General features: G+C 36.4%; 1 protein-coding gene across 1 annotated transcript; it reads right to left on the bottom strand.

Annotated features, from left to right (window-relative positions):
• Positions 1–1,170: 1,170 nt before the first annotated feature.
• On the bottom strand, positions 1,171–11,281 carry LOC306859716 (protein-glutamine gamma-glutamyltransferase K-like). Its single transcript, XM_079400923.1, has 14 exons — positions 11,155–11,281; positions 10,299–10,534; positions 8,015–8,206; positions 7,083–7,334; positions 6,674–6,792; positions 6,402–6,509; positions 4,513–4,690; positions 4,299–4,437; positions 3,846–4,038; positions 3,601–3,754; positions 2,714–2,998; positions 2,467–2,627; positions 2,162–2,298; positions 1,171–1,720 (listed from the first exon to the last, which is right to left on the bottom strand). The coding sequence occupies exons 2-14, from the start codon at positions 10,531–10,533 to the stop codon at positions 1,576–1,578; spliced, it is 2,298 nt and encodes a 765-aa protein (XP_079257049.1). The 5' UTR covers position 10,534; positions 11,155–11,281; the 3' UTR covers positions 1,171–1,575.
• Between the last annotated feature and the right edge of the window lie 3,298 nt (positions 11,282–14,579).

Raw genomic sequence — 14,579 nt, 5'->3', positions numbered from 1 at the left:
AGTTCTTCCACACTGACTCAATCAATCATGTCTTTTTGAACCATGTCTTATACACAGAGGCACTGTCATGTTAGAATAGAAAAGGGTCCTGTTCAAACTGTTGCTAGAAGCACACAAAAATCCCAATACTGAACACACTATTGCATTATTAGACTATGACTCATATTTTTGTGTTGCTATCTGCTCTAGCGCCTAAACTATAAGTCCAAATCCAAAATATCTGTGTGCTAAATGTAGTAATGTAACATTACAATAGATAATGATGATGTCCTTTAGCATACAGTATTCTGACTTTTGATAATAATGGGGTGCTACTGATATCCTAACAGTTGGGTTAGGGTTAGAGAAAATATTTTCGGCCATACCAAAATGACTTTTACAAATTTCTGCAACAAAGTCCAAATGAAGTCACGATTCAGTATTTTATTTTTTTGCCTTAAGTGCATCTCGAAAAGCCAATAATAACATTGATCTGTTTTCACATAAACCTATTGTATGAATTAGGAAGACAAATATAGTGCATGAGTCCTGTGGACTATAGGCTACTGTACTATTTTACAGTACCAGATGTGAATCATATAGGAAAGATATGACTCAATCACTGGTTGCCATCTACTGGTGTAATGTTTAATGTTTATTCACTGAACGAATCAATTAATTAATATTTTTAGTGTATTGATTCAGTGAAGATTTCAATGTATCAAAATCCTTACTGCAGATGTGGCTAGAAGGGATACAGCCACAGGTTTAGGGTTGGGCGTTTACACCCCAACCCTAAACCTACCCCTTACATTAATGCAAAAACATTAATTATTGTTGTACAGTGTGACAAAAATTACGCTATGTTGATGTGCGCATGTCCAGTAGCTGCAGCTATATCCCTTCTAGCCGTAACCCCTAACATTTTGACCATTTTTTATATCCTCCAGCAAATCGAATGAAATATGAGATTACACTATGAAACTAATAGAAATAATTGAAATGTTTTTTCTGTATATAAACGTATTTGACTGACTCCTCAAAAACTTGTTCATATAAAATTAGACATGGTTGACAAAACATATTACCTGAGCCCAGAAGTCATGTGATTTAGAAATGCTTTTGAATGTATTAGATGGAAAATAGTCCTTTGGCTCTTTGTCAGATTACTAAGAACACAAACAACATGTTTGTTATGACTTAAATATTTATGAATAATCAGAAATATCTGGAAAATTACATTCTGAGAGAAAAAAAACATAAAAGGATGAATACATTCAACATAAAAAAAGCAATGTTTAAAAGCAACAAAAGTTCATATAGACATTTTGGTTCATGTAACAAAATTAAATTATATTTTAAATGGTTAAATTAACCTATTTAAAATGTGCACAAATGTTGTACTACACTATGCAAAAATGCAGCTGTATTTGAGAATGAGGCCCAAAAGACCAACGTTCTCAAGCTGTTTACTAGAATAAAAATAGCCTTCAGACACGGCTAAGAAAAGAATGTCCTAGATAGAGATTTTCCTAATGAATGTCAGAGCGACTGAAGTTCCAGTGCAGTGCATCTTTGTCCTCCTGAAGAGATGTCTCACAGTGCTTTGACAATGATGTTGGCGACTCCATGCACCGGAGGTAGCTGACGGCAGTCGAGAGACACTAGAAGTTTCTGTGGGCCGGCCTCCAAAGGAATAAAATTCTCTGTCAGTGTCACCGTGGCCAAGCTTTCTATATTTCTGAGAAAAAGAAGAACAGAGAGAAAGAGAAATCATGTTGCTATGTTTTTGGTGAAATTTCATACACAGAAATATATATATATATTTGCACAAGTATTATATTGTTATATTGAGTTACAATGGTTGTAAATGGGTTACATTCATACCTTGTGTGCGTGTGTGTGTATAAACAGTATATATATATATTTTTTATTATAAATTTTAATATATTTTTTTATAATAAATTATAAATAATAATACAAATAAATAATAATAATAAATAATTTGTCCTATGTATGGTGAGCATTAAAGACAATAAAACATCTTATGGACCCCAAACGTTTGATTCAAAGTGTAATTACTGTATATGATGTTTTACCAAGTGTGTATTGAAAGCAATCATAGACCATACTGAAAACAACAGCTCACAGTTTACGATTAAGTTTACAATGACCGTCTTACCCGTAGGAAACCTCCCTGATGCTCTGCAGTCCCAGTCCTTCAAAGCGAAACTTCACATTCTTCAGTGTGAGCTTAAGTGGGTTCCGGAAAACAACCGTAGCCTTCATTTCTTTGCCAACTACAGCGTCTCCTTCAGGCTGGGAGGTAAACGAGCACACATTTACAGCAAGTGATGCAAGTGAGGTTTCAAAGTTGATCTCAAATGAATTCACCCAAAAAGTTAAATTAATTTACCACACATATTAACCTCTGTGCATACACATGGATCATTCTGAGTTTAAAACAGAGAAGTCGTTTAAACTCACTTTGATGACTAGGTCTGATGTGCACAGTCTGAAGCGAAACTGGGTAGCCAGAACCTGATTGGTCTCAGTGACGCGTCCAGTGAGTGTGAGCATCAGCATGGCATGATCCACCAGCTGGTCTTTATATTGATCATAGAGCAGACACCACTCCACAGTCTCATCTATGATGAGAAAGAGAGGAAAATTCATTTCTAACTGGCAACAGTAATTCAATATGAATGCGACATTATTGCCCGAGTTCTCTCACCTTCATTGGGTTGGAGTTCAACAGGTATCTGGTCTTTCTTCACTGTAGCTTTATACACCCCAGTATAGTACATAATGGCCACCTGGCTGTGGAGGGTGAAAGTGCGCAGTTCTGAGCTTGTGTTCTTTACGGTGATGGCCAGTTTAGCATCAGCACCAAGCTGAGGCTCTTCTCCATCCATGGTGATCTGGATGGAGACATCGTTAGCACTGGAGATGTTGTAGATCGCTGCTTTAGAGCCATACTGACAGGCCGTTTCCACAGCAATGCGCTCTTCCTCTGAATCTAATGAGGGGGACAGCAAATATATGGAATAGTGATGTGACGCTCCGGATTTATTTATTAAAACACTGAGACAGACTAAATCCTGAAGAAATGTGGCAACATCTCCAAGACACCTGAAGAAACCTATCTGCAAAGCTACAGTACTGTTAAAAGTTTTAGGCACTGTTTTTTTTTTTTTTTTAGGCACTGCATTTCAAAAAACAGCTTTTGTCCAGAATACATGGTTTTTCTGGTAGCTTTGCTGGTGTCTTGGAGATGTTGCCACAGTTCTTCTGGATTTAGTCTGTCTCAGTTTGTTCTGTTTCTTCATGTCATTCAGACTGGATGATGATCAGATCAGATCTCTCTGTGGAGCACTGGTTGTTGTCAGACTCCTTGTGCAAACAAAAATCTCACTGGATTACTAATTGGAACAATATTTTATTACTTTTCCTCAGGTAATTGATTTGTGTACCTTGTCCACCACTGATGAATATGACGTGCATGTGTTTTAAACTAGATTTAGATTTAAACTAGATCAGGATTCTCAGATGTATGAAGGAACCTGGAAATTGCTAATGCCTCATAACATCAGAAAGATTGAATTCATATTTTTTTTTTACCTTCTGGATGTTTGTAGAGGTGTGTGATATCCTCACGTTTATCAGAGCCAACTGCTTTAGTGCTGATGCAGCGACCTATTGCTTTCTTCTTAATTTGGACGGGAGTAAAGGTGCCATCGGCAGTTCGCTGCCAGTACACTTTATCACTGTTCACCTTGAACAAAAAGAGCAAAGCATTTAGTACCTACAAGTCTCTTTGGGCCTCATTTAAAACACTAAGTCATAATATAGAGGTTTAGGTATACCTCTGAAAATACGAACGGTGTGTCATGCTTGAGGTAAACCTGTCCATTCCGGACAGCTTCGACAGAAGCGGGACCACACCGGAAAACACCCTGACTGGTCTCCTGTGGGGTGGCATCTACTACTTGCCACCCCCCCATACCCGCGGGTAGATCTGGACGGGCCATCCAGCAGTCATTCCACACATGGAAGTTCCTGTAGACAGGAACATTTGTATGTTTTATGCCATTTTTTTTTACATTGAAGATAAACCTCTCACATGCTATTTGTAACTCTAAGATACATTTCATGTTATTTGTATGTTAAGTTTTTTTTTTTTCCTACATTTTTTGCAGTCACACCATAGGACACAGTCCAATTTTTATTTGTCAACTACCCATATGCACTTTCAGATGTGTGCAATTATAGTGTACTCTTCAAGGTTTTATACAATTTTGTGAATGAATTGAACTAACCAGACAGAATCTCGATTGAGCTCCTCAATCAGCTCGTAGTTCTCATCTAAATACACATCTGTTGTCAAGGAAACATCTGTGTCATGAGCAGACTCGAAGTTTGTAACGCACCGGGTTGGAATCCCTAAACACCTCATCACTGAAAATAGGAAAGATGTGTTATGCTCAAGTCAAATGGATGTGTTCTTACTCATTCCCAAATGCATATTCATACCTGAGGTGGTGACCCCAGAGAAGACCCAACACTGTCCATATCTAACCGGTGTTCCTCCATTCTCATAATACTGTCTCAGAATGTCACTGCTACCACTCCAGAATGTGGGGGCTGTGCCATTATCATACGTGCCCGACCAGTTGCCTACCAACACACCGTTGTCATCAGGAGAGTTAATCTGTCAAATATAGGACAGAAATTATTCATCTGTTGTATTCAGATATATTTAAGAGGTTGCATTTTTGCATAGTTCAGTCATGAAATCTTTTTGAGTTCTTTCAAGCTGACAGCAGTCAATCAGACAGATCTATTTCCTGCTGTGTGCCATGACAATTTTCTTTAGCCCTCCTCCTCCCCAGCACCACTGTCTAGATCTACTACATTAAAAATAAATGTTCCAAAAATATATATATATATTTTTTTTTTTTTTTTTTTTAGTGATGCCATAGAAGAACCCCTTTCAGTGAACTGTTCCTAAAAGAAGAAAACAAAATACTCTAAAGAATCTTTTTCCACTACAAAGACTCTTTTGTGCTCTGCAAAGGTTCAACAGATGTTAAAGGTTCTTTATGGAACTATATATGCTAATAAAGAACCTTTTTGGAAGGTTTACTATGCAGCATGTATCCTAATCCCTGTAAAGCCAGTCGCACATGCAGGTATCACACAGCGGAGGCATCACATTCAGTTCAAGGCTGTGGTACAAATCTAATCACCAAACTGACAAAAGTTCACCTCAAGAATGAACAAAATGGTGTGGAAGTTTGAGTCTGAGGTCTGAAAAATATTGCAAATTGAAAAAGAAAGGTTGATATAATTCTGTATTGTATCCCTTTAATTGTGACCCCCTTAATTCTGAGTATGTTTCAGCAGGACTGACTGACTCCATTAGCAATTAAAGGATTGGAACAAGCTAGCAATGTTTATGTTTACTTTTATTTCAATCGTAGACAACTCATAGCTTTAGCATGTTAATGGATAGGGATAGTTCATCCAAAAATGAAAAATCAGACCTTCGTTCATCTTTGGAACTCAAATTCAGATGTTTTTGATGAAATCCAAGAGCCTTCTGACCCTGCGTAGACAGCAACACAGCTGAAACGTTTTATGGCCCAGGAAATTAGTAAAGACATTGTTAAAATAGTCCATGTGACATGTGATTCAACAGTAATGTTATGAAGCTACGATAATACTTTTTGTGCACAAAGAAAACAAAAAATAACTTTATTCGACAATTTCTTCTTTTCCGTGTTAGTCTTTACACATTCATGAGAGTACCATGGCGCATTTTCTCATAGCTTCATAACATTATTGTTAAACCACTGATGTCTCATGGACTATTTTAATGATATCCTTACTACCTTTTTGGGTCTTGAACATGTCAGTTGTGTTGCTTTCTATGCAGGTCAGAAAGCTCTCAGATTTTATCAAAAATATCTTAACTTGTGTTCCAAAGATGAACAAAGGCCTTACAGGTTTGGAATGACACGAAGGTGAGTAATTAATGACAGAACTTGCATTTTTGGGTGAACTAACACTTTAAGCACTAAGGCTTGCAGTGCGTAGCCTAGGACGTGCTGCTGCTGCTGCATGAATAGGCATTCATAAATGACGTAACAGATGTAGACAGGTGGAGCTGGGGCAGGTTGGGGGTTTCAGAGAAGCTCTAAACTGCGCAGCAGGTCCAGCTTACCGTGAACACACTGAACCAGACTATTTACATATTGAGCAAGCGAGCACAGTTGTGTCATGTAGTAAATGATGTGCTTTCTAGCAAACCGCCTGTAATTGCACCATTCAGAGTTGCATGACTTAATGTGTCATCATAAGTGGACCCCAGTGGAAGATAATAATGATATAACCCCTTTAATAGGAGCATTCAAACTCACCAATGCAGACAAAAGCCTGATCACATTGATAGGATCTCCAAATCCTGAAGGTGGGGCTCCACTGTGCTCCAGCAAAAACAGACATGCAGGAAGAATGTCCTTATCAAACTACAACACAAGGAAGGAGCAATTTTTTATTTCATTTAATCTTTGGATTTTTGAAATCTGGAGAATTGAGATCTGATTTTCTGCCACACGTTAAAGCCAAGAAGGAATCTAGTCACTTTATATTTTAATAAAACACTAGATGTATATGGATGGGTTGCTCTGACCTGGCCAAAATTCCACGGCCTGTCTCCAATCTGGCTGTCAATTCCATAATAGATTATCCCCATGTCATTTAAAACATACTCTTTCCTCTCTTCCTTATCATCCATGTACACAGAGTCATCTAGGAGAGAAAGAGAAACTGGATGATTCAGCGTCTTGGAATGAGTGTACTGAAAGGAAAGAACAACAAAAAGGTTGTCCAAAAACAGGCCAAAACAGGCCCTGTAACTCCTACTACTCTTTAATTTACTTCTTTTCCAAGGCATGATATATTTGTCTTAGTTATTTAATTGATGTACTTGTATTTACTTTATTTATTAGTCACAAGTCTCTAATGTCTCACTGAAATTTTTCATATGTTTATTTTAAATTTTTTTTATTCCCTCTCTCTCACCCCACCCTTGCTTGTACCTTCACACCAGGGGTTGAACAGCATGTAGATGTCATTGTCGGGATTGTATGGGGACATGGCCTCGCCCATTGGGGACGATGTTGCAACACAGAACTTGTATTTGCCGATAGCAGCAGTTGGTGGAGAGTTGACAGAGAGTTTTATTCTTTTGCCTCTCTGCTCAACTATCTTGGCCTCCCAGCATTCATCCTGCAGATCTTCAACCAAAGGAACAATCACATGTGTGCCTTTGGATACATCTGGGAGATTACCTGAAAAATACACAACATATAGAGTGACAAATTCAAAATTAGATAACATGACCATATCCATATAACGTAGTATGATGTATACACTACAGTTCAAATGTTTGGGGTAAGAACCATTTTCCAGAACCAGAAGTCTCTTATGCTCACAAAGGCTGCATTTATTTGATCAAAAATGCAGTAAAAACTACAAAAGTGATACTGTGAAATATTATTGCAATTTATAATCATCGTTTTCTGTTCGAATAAGTTAAAATGTCATTTATTTCTGTGATGCAAAGCTGAATTTTCAGCATCATTACTCCAGTCTTCATTTCTTCTTATCAGTGTTGAAAACAGTTGTGTTGTATAATATTTTTGTGAAAAGAGTGATCATTTATTTTCAGGATTATAAAAAAGAAAAGCATTTATTTAAAATAGTTTTTTTGAACATTGTAAAAGTCTTTACTCCCATTTTTAACCAATTTAATGTGTCCTTGCTGAATAAAAGTAAAAAATTAATAAAATAAAACTAACCCCAAACATTTGAATATAGTGCAAGTCGATCAATTAAATTCGATTTTAGTTTAAACAAGAAGAATGATTGCAAGTGATGTTATTGTGCACATATACACAAACAACGCACAGATTCAAGGCTAGCATGCTTAGGCCTCATGTTGGGCTTGTAGTAAGGTGGCAAAACTCACCTAGTTTCAGATCTAATTTAAGTGTATCTGTCTTTGAGTTGAAAGCCCGTGAGAGCTCAATCAGCATCTGGAAGGTCTGGCCTCTGCGGATGATGAGGTGTTCGCTGTGATAGCGATCGGTATGATGCTCCAGACGGTTCTGCTCTTTGTTGGATTTGAAAAGGTCAATGGAACGTACCTCCAGTGGAGTGTCTGGTAGAGAGAGAGAACGAGTTTTGATGTTATGTGTTTTATATTTATACAGAATTGATAATTCTGTCATCATTTGACTGTCTTCTATTGAACACAAAAGGATGTTGTCCATGCGATGTTATTAACCCTTTGATGCACATCATGGGTCTAAAGTGACCTGACTGAGTTTATTTAATCAAGAAGTTAATTTCATCATTCAGAGATCCAGGAATTCCTCAATGAACTTGTTTTTGATCATTTTTTTTCTTTTTGAATAAACATCGTTTTTGTGTCACTACCCTTCTAATGCACATCATGGGTCTAAAATGACCCGTATTCATTTCCTATGTTATTCCAGCCCTAATCTATTTTTGTCCCATATTAGGGATAGGGGGAGTTCTCTGGGTTCGGGCCATATTAAAGGCTCGGAGCCCTCCCCCAGGACAGCACGCCAAAATATGCTTACTATTTGCTATCAGATTAGATGTAAGGGTGGGACTCGTGAACTCAGCATTGCCGCGTTTGTATAAATGATGGAGTTAGTCTTATTTTCTAATTTATTACCACAGAAAATATTTGACATGTGAAAGAAACTGGATATCTTTGAAATCTTTATCCTTGAAATCTATTACTAGTGAGACAGGGAAACATGTCCAATACTATTGGCTAGCTTGTTGCTGACATATTCTATTTAAGCTAGATAATGTTAGCTAGGTCAACAAAATAAAAGTCAAAATAATACATTATATACAAGTATATATCATTGCTGTCAGGAAGAAACCTCGTATCTTTACATTTCATTTTTTTGTCATAAATCAATACTATTGGTCACCCTTTATGTCTGTCAGTGTTCCTTAAAAGTAATAGGATTGGACATACAAGGTTTCTGTCTGACGGTGACGATATATAATCAGTATATACACGATTAACTGCTTGTTGAGCACTCTTTACGTTCTTAACGCTCCAGAGTGTAATTATGACTGATCCCAGACATTCTAGACAAACGGCTGAAATGTTTGTAGAGGTGCTGCATGATGAGGAAGATCAGGCAATTCTTAGTCCTTATTCAAAGTCTGAAATATCTGATGCTGATGACCACAGGGTCAATCTGGAGTCGAGGATGTAAATCCAGCTCTCCTAGATGAAGAAGACTCATTTGATGACACTGAAGTCTTGTCTGATGAGTCATCTGAAGAGCAAACATGTAAGCGGAGAACACGTGGCCTATGGTGCTATGATGCGATGTGCTGGATGTTGCCACCCTCAGTGCCTACACCAGGGGCAGCCAACATCGGTCCTGAAGAGCCACAGTCCTGCAGAGTTCATCTCCGACCCTAATCAAACACCTGAGCAAGCTAAACAAGGTCTAAGGTCTTACTCAGTCTTGCTAGAAAGCTAGAGGCAGGTGAGTTTTTATCAAGGTTTGAGCAAAACTCTGCAGGGCTGTGGCTCTCCAGGACAGACGTTGGCCACCTCTGGCCTACATCATCCATTTGGTCACATTCACTACAATTCACTACATTTGCACTACAGACAGTTCAATTTCAGTGTTATCGGTTATCGGTGATATGCGTAAGTTATGTGTGACAAAATGGCAAATAAACTATTTAAAGTGTTAAATGTGTTGGTCTAAATAACTGCTAAAATAATTATTTGAACAAAATGTCTTTATTCTTTTGTTTTATCATGCTTGCATAGATGGGTAATTTTTGACCCATATGTGTGTAAACTTGATGTAGTAACAAAAAACCTAGGGGAAAAAATTAAATATTAATTTGTAGTAATTGTAAAGAGATATTTTGAATATTCATGGATCATGGAATTTATAGATCATGGAATATTAAATGCTGAGATAAAATAATTTCAAAAGATAAAACAAGACAATTTGAAATAACAAAGGAAATGAATACGGGTCATTTTAGACCCATTCTGTGCATTAGAAGGGGTTTTCATACCTTGAGCATCAGAGGGTCAAAATGATCTTCCTTTGTGCTCCATGGTAAGTGAATGATGGCAGAATGTTCATTATTAGGTAAATATATAATTTTTATTCAAGAGTTATTTTTGGAGCCAAAACACTCTGCCCAGTGCATTGCACATCTGGTTAGGTTACCTGTGCCTGTCATTCCAATGCTGCCTCCATCATTCGTAGTATCTGTGGCGTCTTCATCAGTTTTCTTGCAGCAGCAGCAGCAGCGCTGGCAGCACTGCCGGAACCATGTGCTACATGCCCACTTTGTGATTGGCTTCTCTGGCTTCACCTTGTCTGGATCCTCCAGTGTAAGAGTACTGGACGGAAAGCGTCCAATGGCCGAGCGGTTTCTGATTGATAATGTTTCTACAGGCATACTGGGAAATAAAACAGAAAGGTTTTTAGAAAAACCCACAATCCTAAATATTAATTTGTCTAAGACTGTTTCTATTCCTCTGTTCTTTTCCAATATTGTTCCTTCAGACTCATTTAAATGTTTGTTGTATAACATGTTTTTTTGAGTAACATTTCAGTCTATTTTTATTTAAAATACACTTCAGCTGTTTTATGTTGTTGTTTTTTTCACAGAGGAACTTAAGCCCTTTCAACTGATCTGTTTTTTTTTTTAACCCCAAAGTACTTTTTTTCACTATTCAGCAATATTAAAATTTTACTGTATTTTTAATTTTTTTACTGTATTTTACTGTTTTTAATCAAATGAATGCAGCCTTGTTTAGCATAAGTGACAGTTTACAGTTCGTTTACAGATACTCGTATTCTGGCTTAATTCCCCATACAATTTTGTACAAAAATTAACACTGCTAACTACAGTTTACAGCAATATAACATTGTAGTGCTACTGTAAACACAGCAGTAATGGTGATCTTATGATGGAAACTAACTATGTTATATTTCAGCTTTATGAAGTTCTGTCTGGTTTTAAACAGGAATATTTTCAGTTGAGTTCCTTTCATATAATGATAAAGAGTTTTCTTACTTGTTTGTAGTCCTTAGCTGTTTATAGAAGTATCAGTTCTGTTTATTCCCGTCTCTACTCTAAAAATACCCGTAGACTCATGAGTGATTGAACGGTGATCAGTCAGCATTTAATTTAGCACTGAACTGAAGTTTCTAGCTTTTAACATTTTATGTGAGGGTAGGGCTGCAAGCTGTGAGGAAGGCATGCGAACTGGTTTAACAGGATGACGTCTAAAAGAATGTGTATCACTATGACATGCAGGCTAAAGAAAACATTTAATGACAGCTTCATCACGCCGTTGGCAGCAGAGTGTGTCACATTCACATAGATTAATCAGATAAGTTGGATCTTTGTTAAGTGTATTCTGTGTGAAAGGCACAGCGATATATTCTACTGTACACACATGCCATCTGTTTACATTCATTCATTACAGTTCAACTGACAAACATTTTTAATATATACATATATTTTTCCAGATCAAAATCAATTCAATATTATTTTAAATAATTTAAATAGCATCCATGCTGATAAGGGTAAAGTTTTTGGCTTGTCCCTCACTATGATTTTTGTTTTTCAGCTGGACTTTTAATTTACAAAATGAAGGCAAATTTATATAAAAATCACATTTGCATATTTTTTAAAATACAGTCTCATTGTTAAGCAATGTTTTTGGCATAAGTATCAATTTTTCCTGTATAATATAAATAATTTTATTGGTGGCCCCTGGTTTCATGTCAGCCCTGTTACCCTCATCAAAAAACCCTTCTAGGAGGTTACATCATCTCTCAAGCAGGATTTCTACACTTCAAACACAAGCATGTTTCTCTCTCACTTCTATAATGCGCTATTTTTGATCATTTATGAGGCTTGACTGAGGAGGTGGGGGGCACCATGCATCGTCAATACTGTTACCATTTTTAAAATGTAAATTTAAACAATTATTTCTTAATCAACATCTACAAGTAAAATCCTTTCAAAGTGTACAATGTGTGTTTTTGTGAACTTGACTATTAGCTAGCAATTAGCAAATTAGTTTGAAATCGTCAAACCTGTTATACTGTCAGTCCTGTTACTTTTCAGGGTAACAGGGATGACATATTAACTATCACCTTGTTTTTAAAGATTGTCTGTGTGAAATTCAAACATTTTAAAGCTTGCCCCGGCTGTATTATTGCTAAGTCAAAAAAAAAAAAAAAAAAAAAAAAATCACCATCGAGATCTGATCATATTCCTTGCCTAATAATTGATCCAGATCAGTATATTTGAAGTTCTGAGGAGACACAGACAAACAGATGGACGCATTATCTGTTTAAAATACCCTTAACATTAGATCTCTCAGAAATGTAATGTGCTAAATCAACAACAAACTGAACTGACTGTTTAAGATTGTCATACACAAAGTAAGTGCAAAACAATATAATGCTAATTAAAATGGTAAACCTTTATAGTAATGTAAACAAATATGTGCAGTGTGCTGAAGAATGTGTGTCCTGTCATCCCTGGTATCCTGTTTCTGTCATCAATTTCATAAAAATTGTATAAATGATATTTGATACAGCCTTCCAGGTTTTTCCAATGTAACTTTATATAACATTTTATTTTGACAAAGCACTTTTTTAACATCTTTCTTAAAATATATATATTTCTTAATTGGCATGTGGTCACCCTCCAAAATTAGGATGTTTTTTGGTCATCGGAATAATAAATATAAAACTAATTTAAAAAAATCCCACATTTGAAACAATCCCAGTGAAAAAGAAGGACTAATTTGCTGCTATTACAGGTGAAAACAATCAGTTCTAATTAGACTACAATCGGAGATGGGCACAAATACATCAAAATGCATTTAAAATAAAAATACTGTGTGGAAAAATGCATTTAAATACAAATACAGTATTTTGAAAATACACAAAATACATGTGAAATAGGCCATCCAGTGAAGTAACATTAATAAGGCCTGTTTACACCAAGAATGATATTTATAAGGATAATTATATTAGTGTATTCTTAGTATACAATGCAGTTGTGTCATCTGTCACTAAATGCTCAAGCTCTTTAAAGCAGAATTGATTCCGATTGTCTGTCAATGTTTTTAATCAGTCATCATTTTTTGTGCTGTTATGGTTATATCAAAACTTCACTTAGATTTAGAACATATTCTTTGATATAGAAATGATAATGAAAAAGTTTAATTGATTTACACTCCATATTATAACTGACATATATTTTGTATGTTTTATACACAGCAAAACAGCATGTATTTGACTGAAAATCCAGAATCATCAACAAGCTAACTATTGTCACAGACCGGTCAGGCTCTCTCTCCATCTTCCAATCACAGCGCACTCCCTCACCTGATTAGGAATATAGTAATAGTAAATAATAGTCTGATTAGTAATAGCATCCTCATCAAGCTGGCTTTATAAGCACTCCAGTGTCTGGTCTCGTTGGTTCATACAAAGAGAACTCTCTATTCTACTCCTGAGTATCTCCTGTATGCTTTACTCCATCGTGTACTTTCCTCATGTTTCCTCTCCAGTGTGTTCTCCTCTGTTCCAGTCCAACATCTGTAATCTCCAGTGTCTTTAAGTGTGTGTCTCCATCATCAGTCACTGTGAGCTGTGTGATCCATCTGTTTAATCCACGAGTTCCTGTGATATCAAGATTGCCTTCATTATTAACCTCATCATTCCATTGAACTGCATATTTGAACTGAATACTCACCTTCACCTGCGTCCTATTGACTCTACTGTTTGAATAAAAGTTACCTGTTGAATTCTAATCCTCCGAGTCTGCTTCCGTAACAACTATAGATACAGTCGTGGTCAGAAGTCTCTGAACATAAACCTGCATTATTAATCCTTTTGATCTTTTATCACAAAAATCTAACCTTTCTTTGAACTAAAACAATTGAAAATGGGGGAAAATCTCATTATGAAATAAATGTTTTTCTCAAATATACGTTGGACACAATATCTATAATATACAAGTATATTTCCATTCATATTCACAATTTGAGCACTCATGAAATTATCCAGCCATGGCTTCCTGTTTAAGAGAAATATAGATAGGAGGGAAACAAAGCCCAAATTCCCTTAATCATCCATCACAATGAGAAAAACCAAAGAATATATTTCTGATGTGCAGCAAAATATAATTGAGCTTCACAAATTAGTGAAGTGGCTTTAAGAAAAGAGCTAGACCAGTGAAAATTCCCATTTCCACCATCAGGACAATAATTATGAATTTCCATTAAATATAAAATGTTACGAAACTGCCTGGAAGAGGACATGTGTCTATATCGTCCTAATGCACGGTGAGAAGGAGAGTTTGAGTGGCTAAAGACTCTCCAAGGACCACAGCTGGAGAATTGCAGAAAATAGTTGAGTTTCGGGGTCAGAAAACCTTAAAAAAAAAAAAAAATCAAACAGCACCTACAATCA

Source organism: Barbus barbus, assembly GCF_936440315.1.
Source record: "Barbus barbus genome assembly, chromosome: 40".
Classification (NCBI taxonomy): domain Eukaryota; kingdom Metazoa; phylum Chordata; class Actinopteri; order Cypriniformes; family Cyprinidae; genus Barbus; species Barbus barbus.
Note: the sequence above shows the minus strand (reverse complement) of the source record. Positions and strands in the feature narration are given on the sequence as shown.

Bases quoted from the DNA above. Each gene is read 5' to 3' on its own strand.
- LOC306859716 (XM_079400923.1), bottom strand. From the start codon at position 10,533: ATGCCTGTAGAAACATTATCAATCAGAAACCGCTCGGCCATTGGACGC. The intron at 8,207-10,298 runs GTAACCTAACCA...TCTCTCTACCAG, and splicing joins CATTGGAATGACAGGCACAG to ACACTCCACTGGAGGTACGT. The intron at 6,510-6,673 runs GTCAGAGCAACC...CTTGTGTTGTAG, and splicing joins GGCCGTGGAATTTTGGCCAG to TTTGATAAGGACATTCTTCC.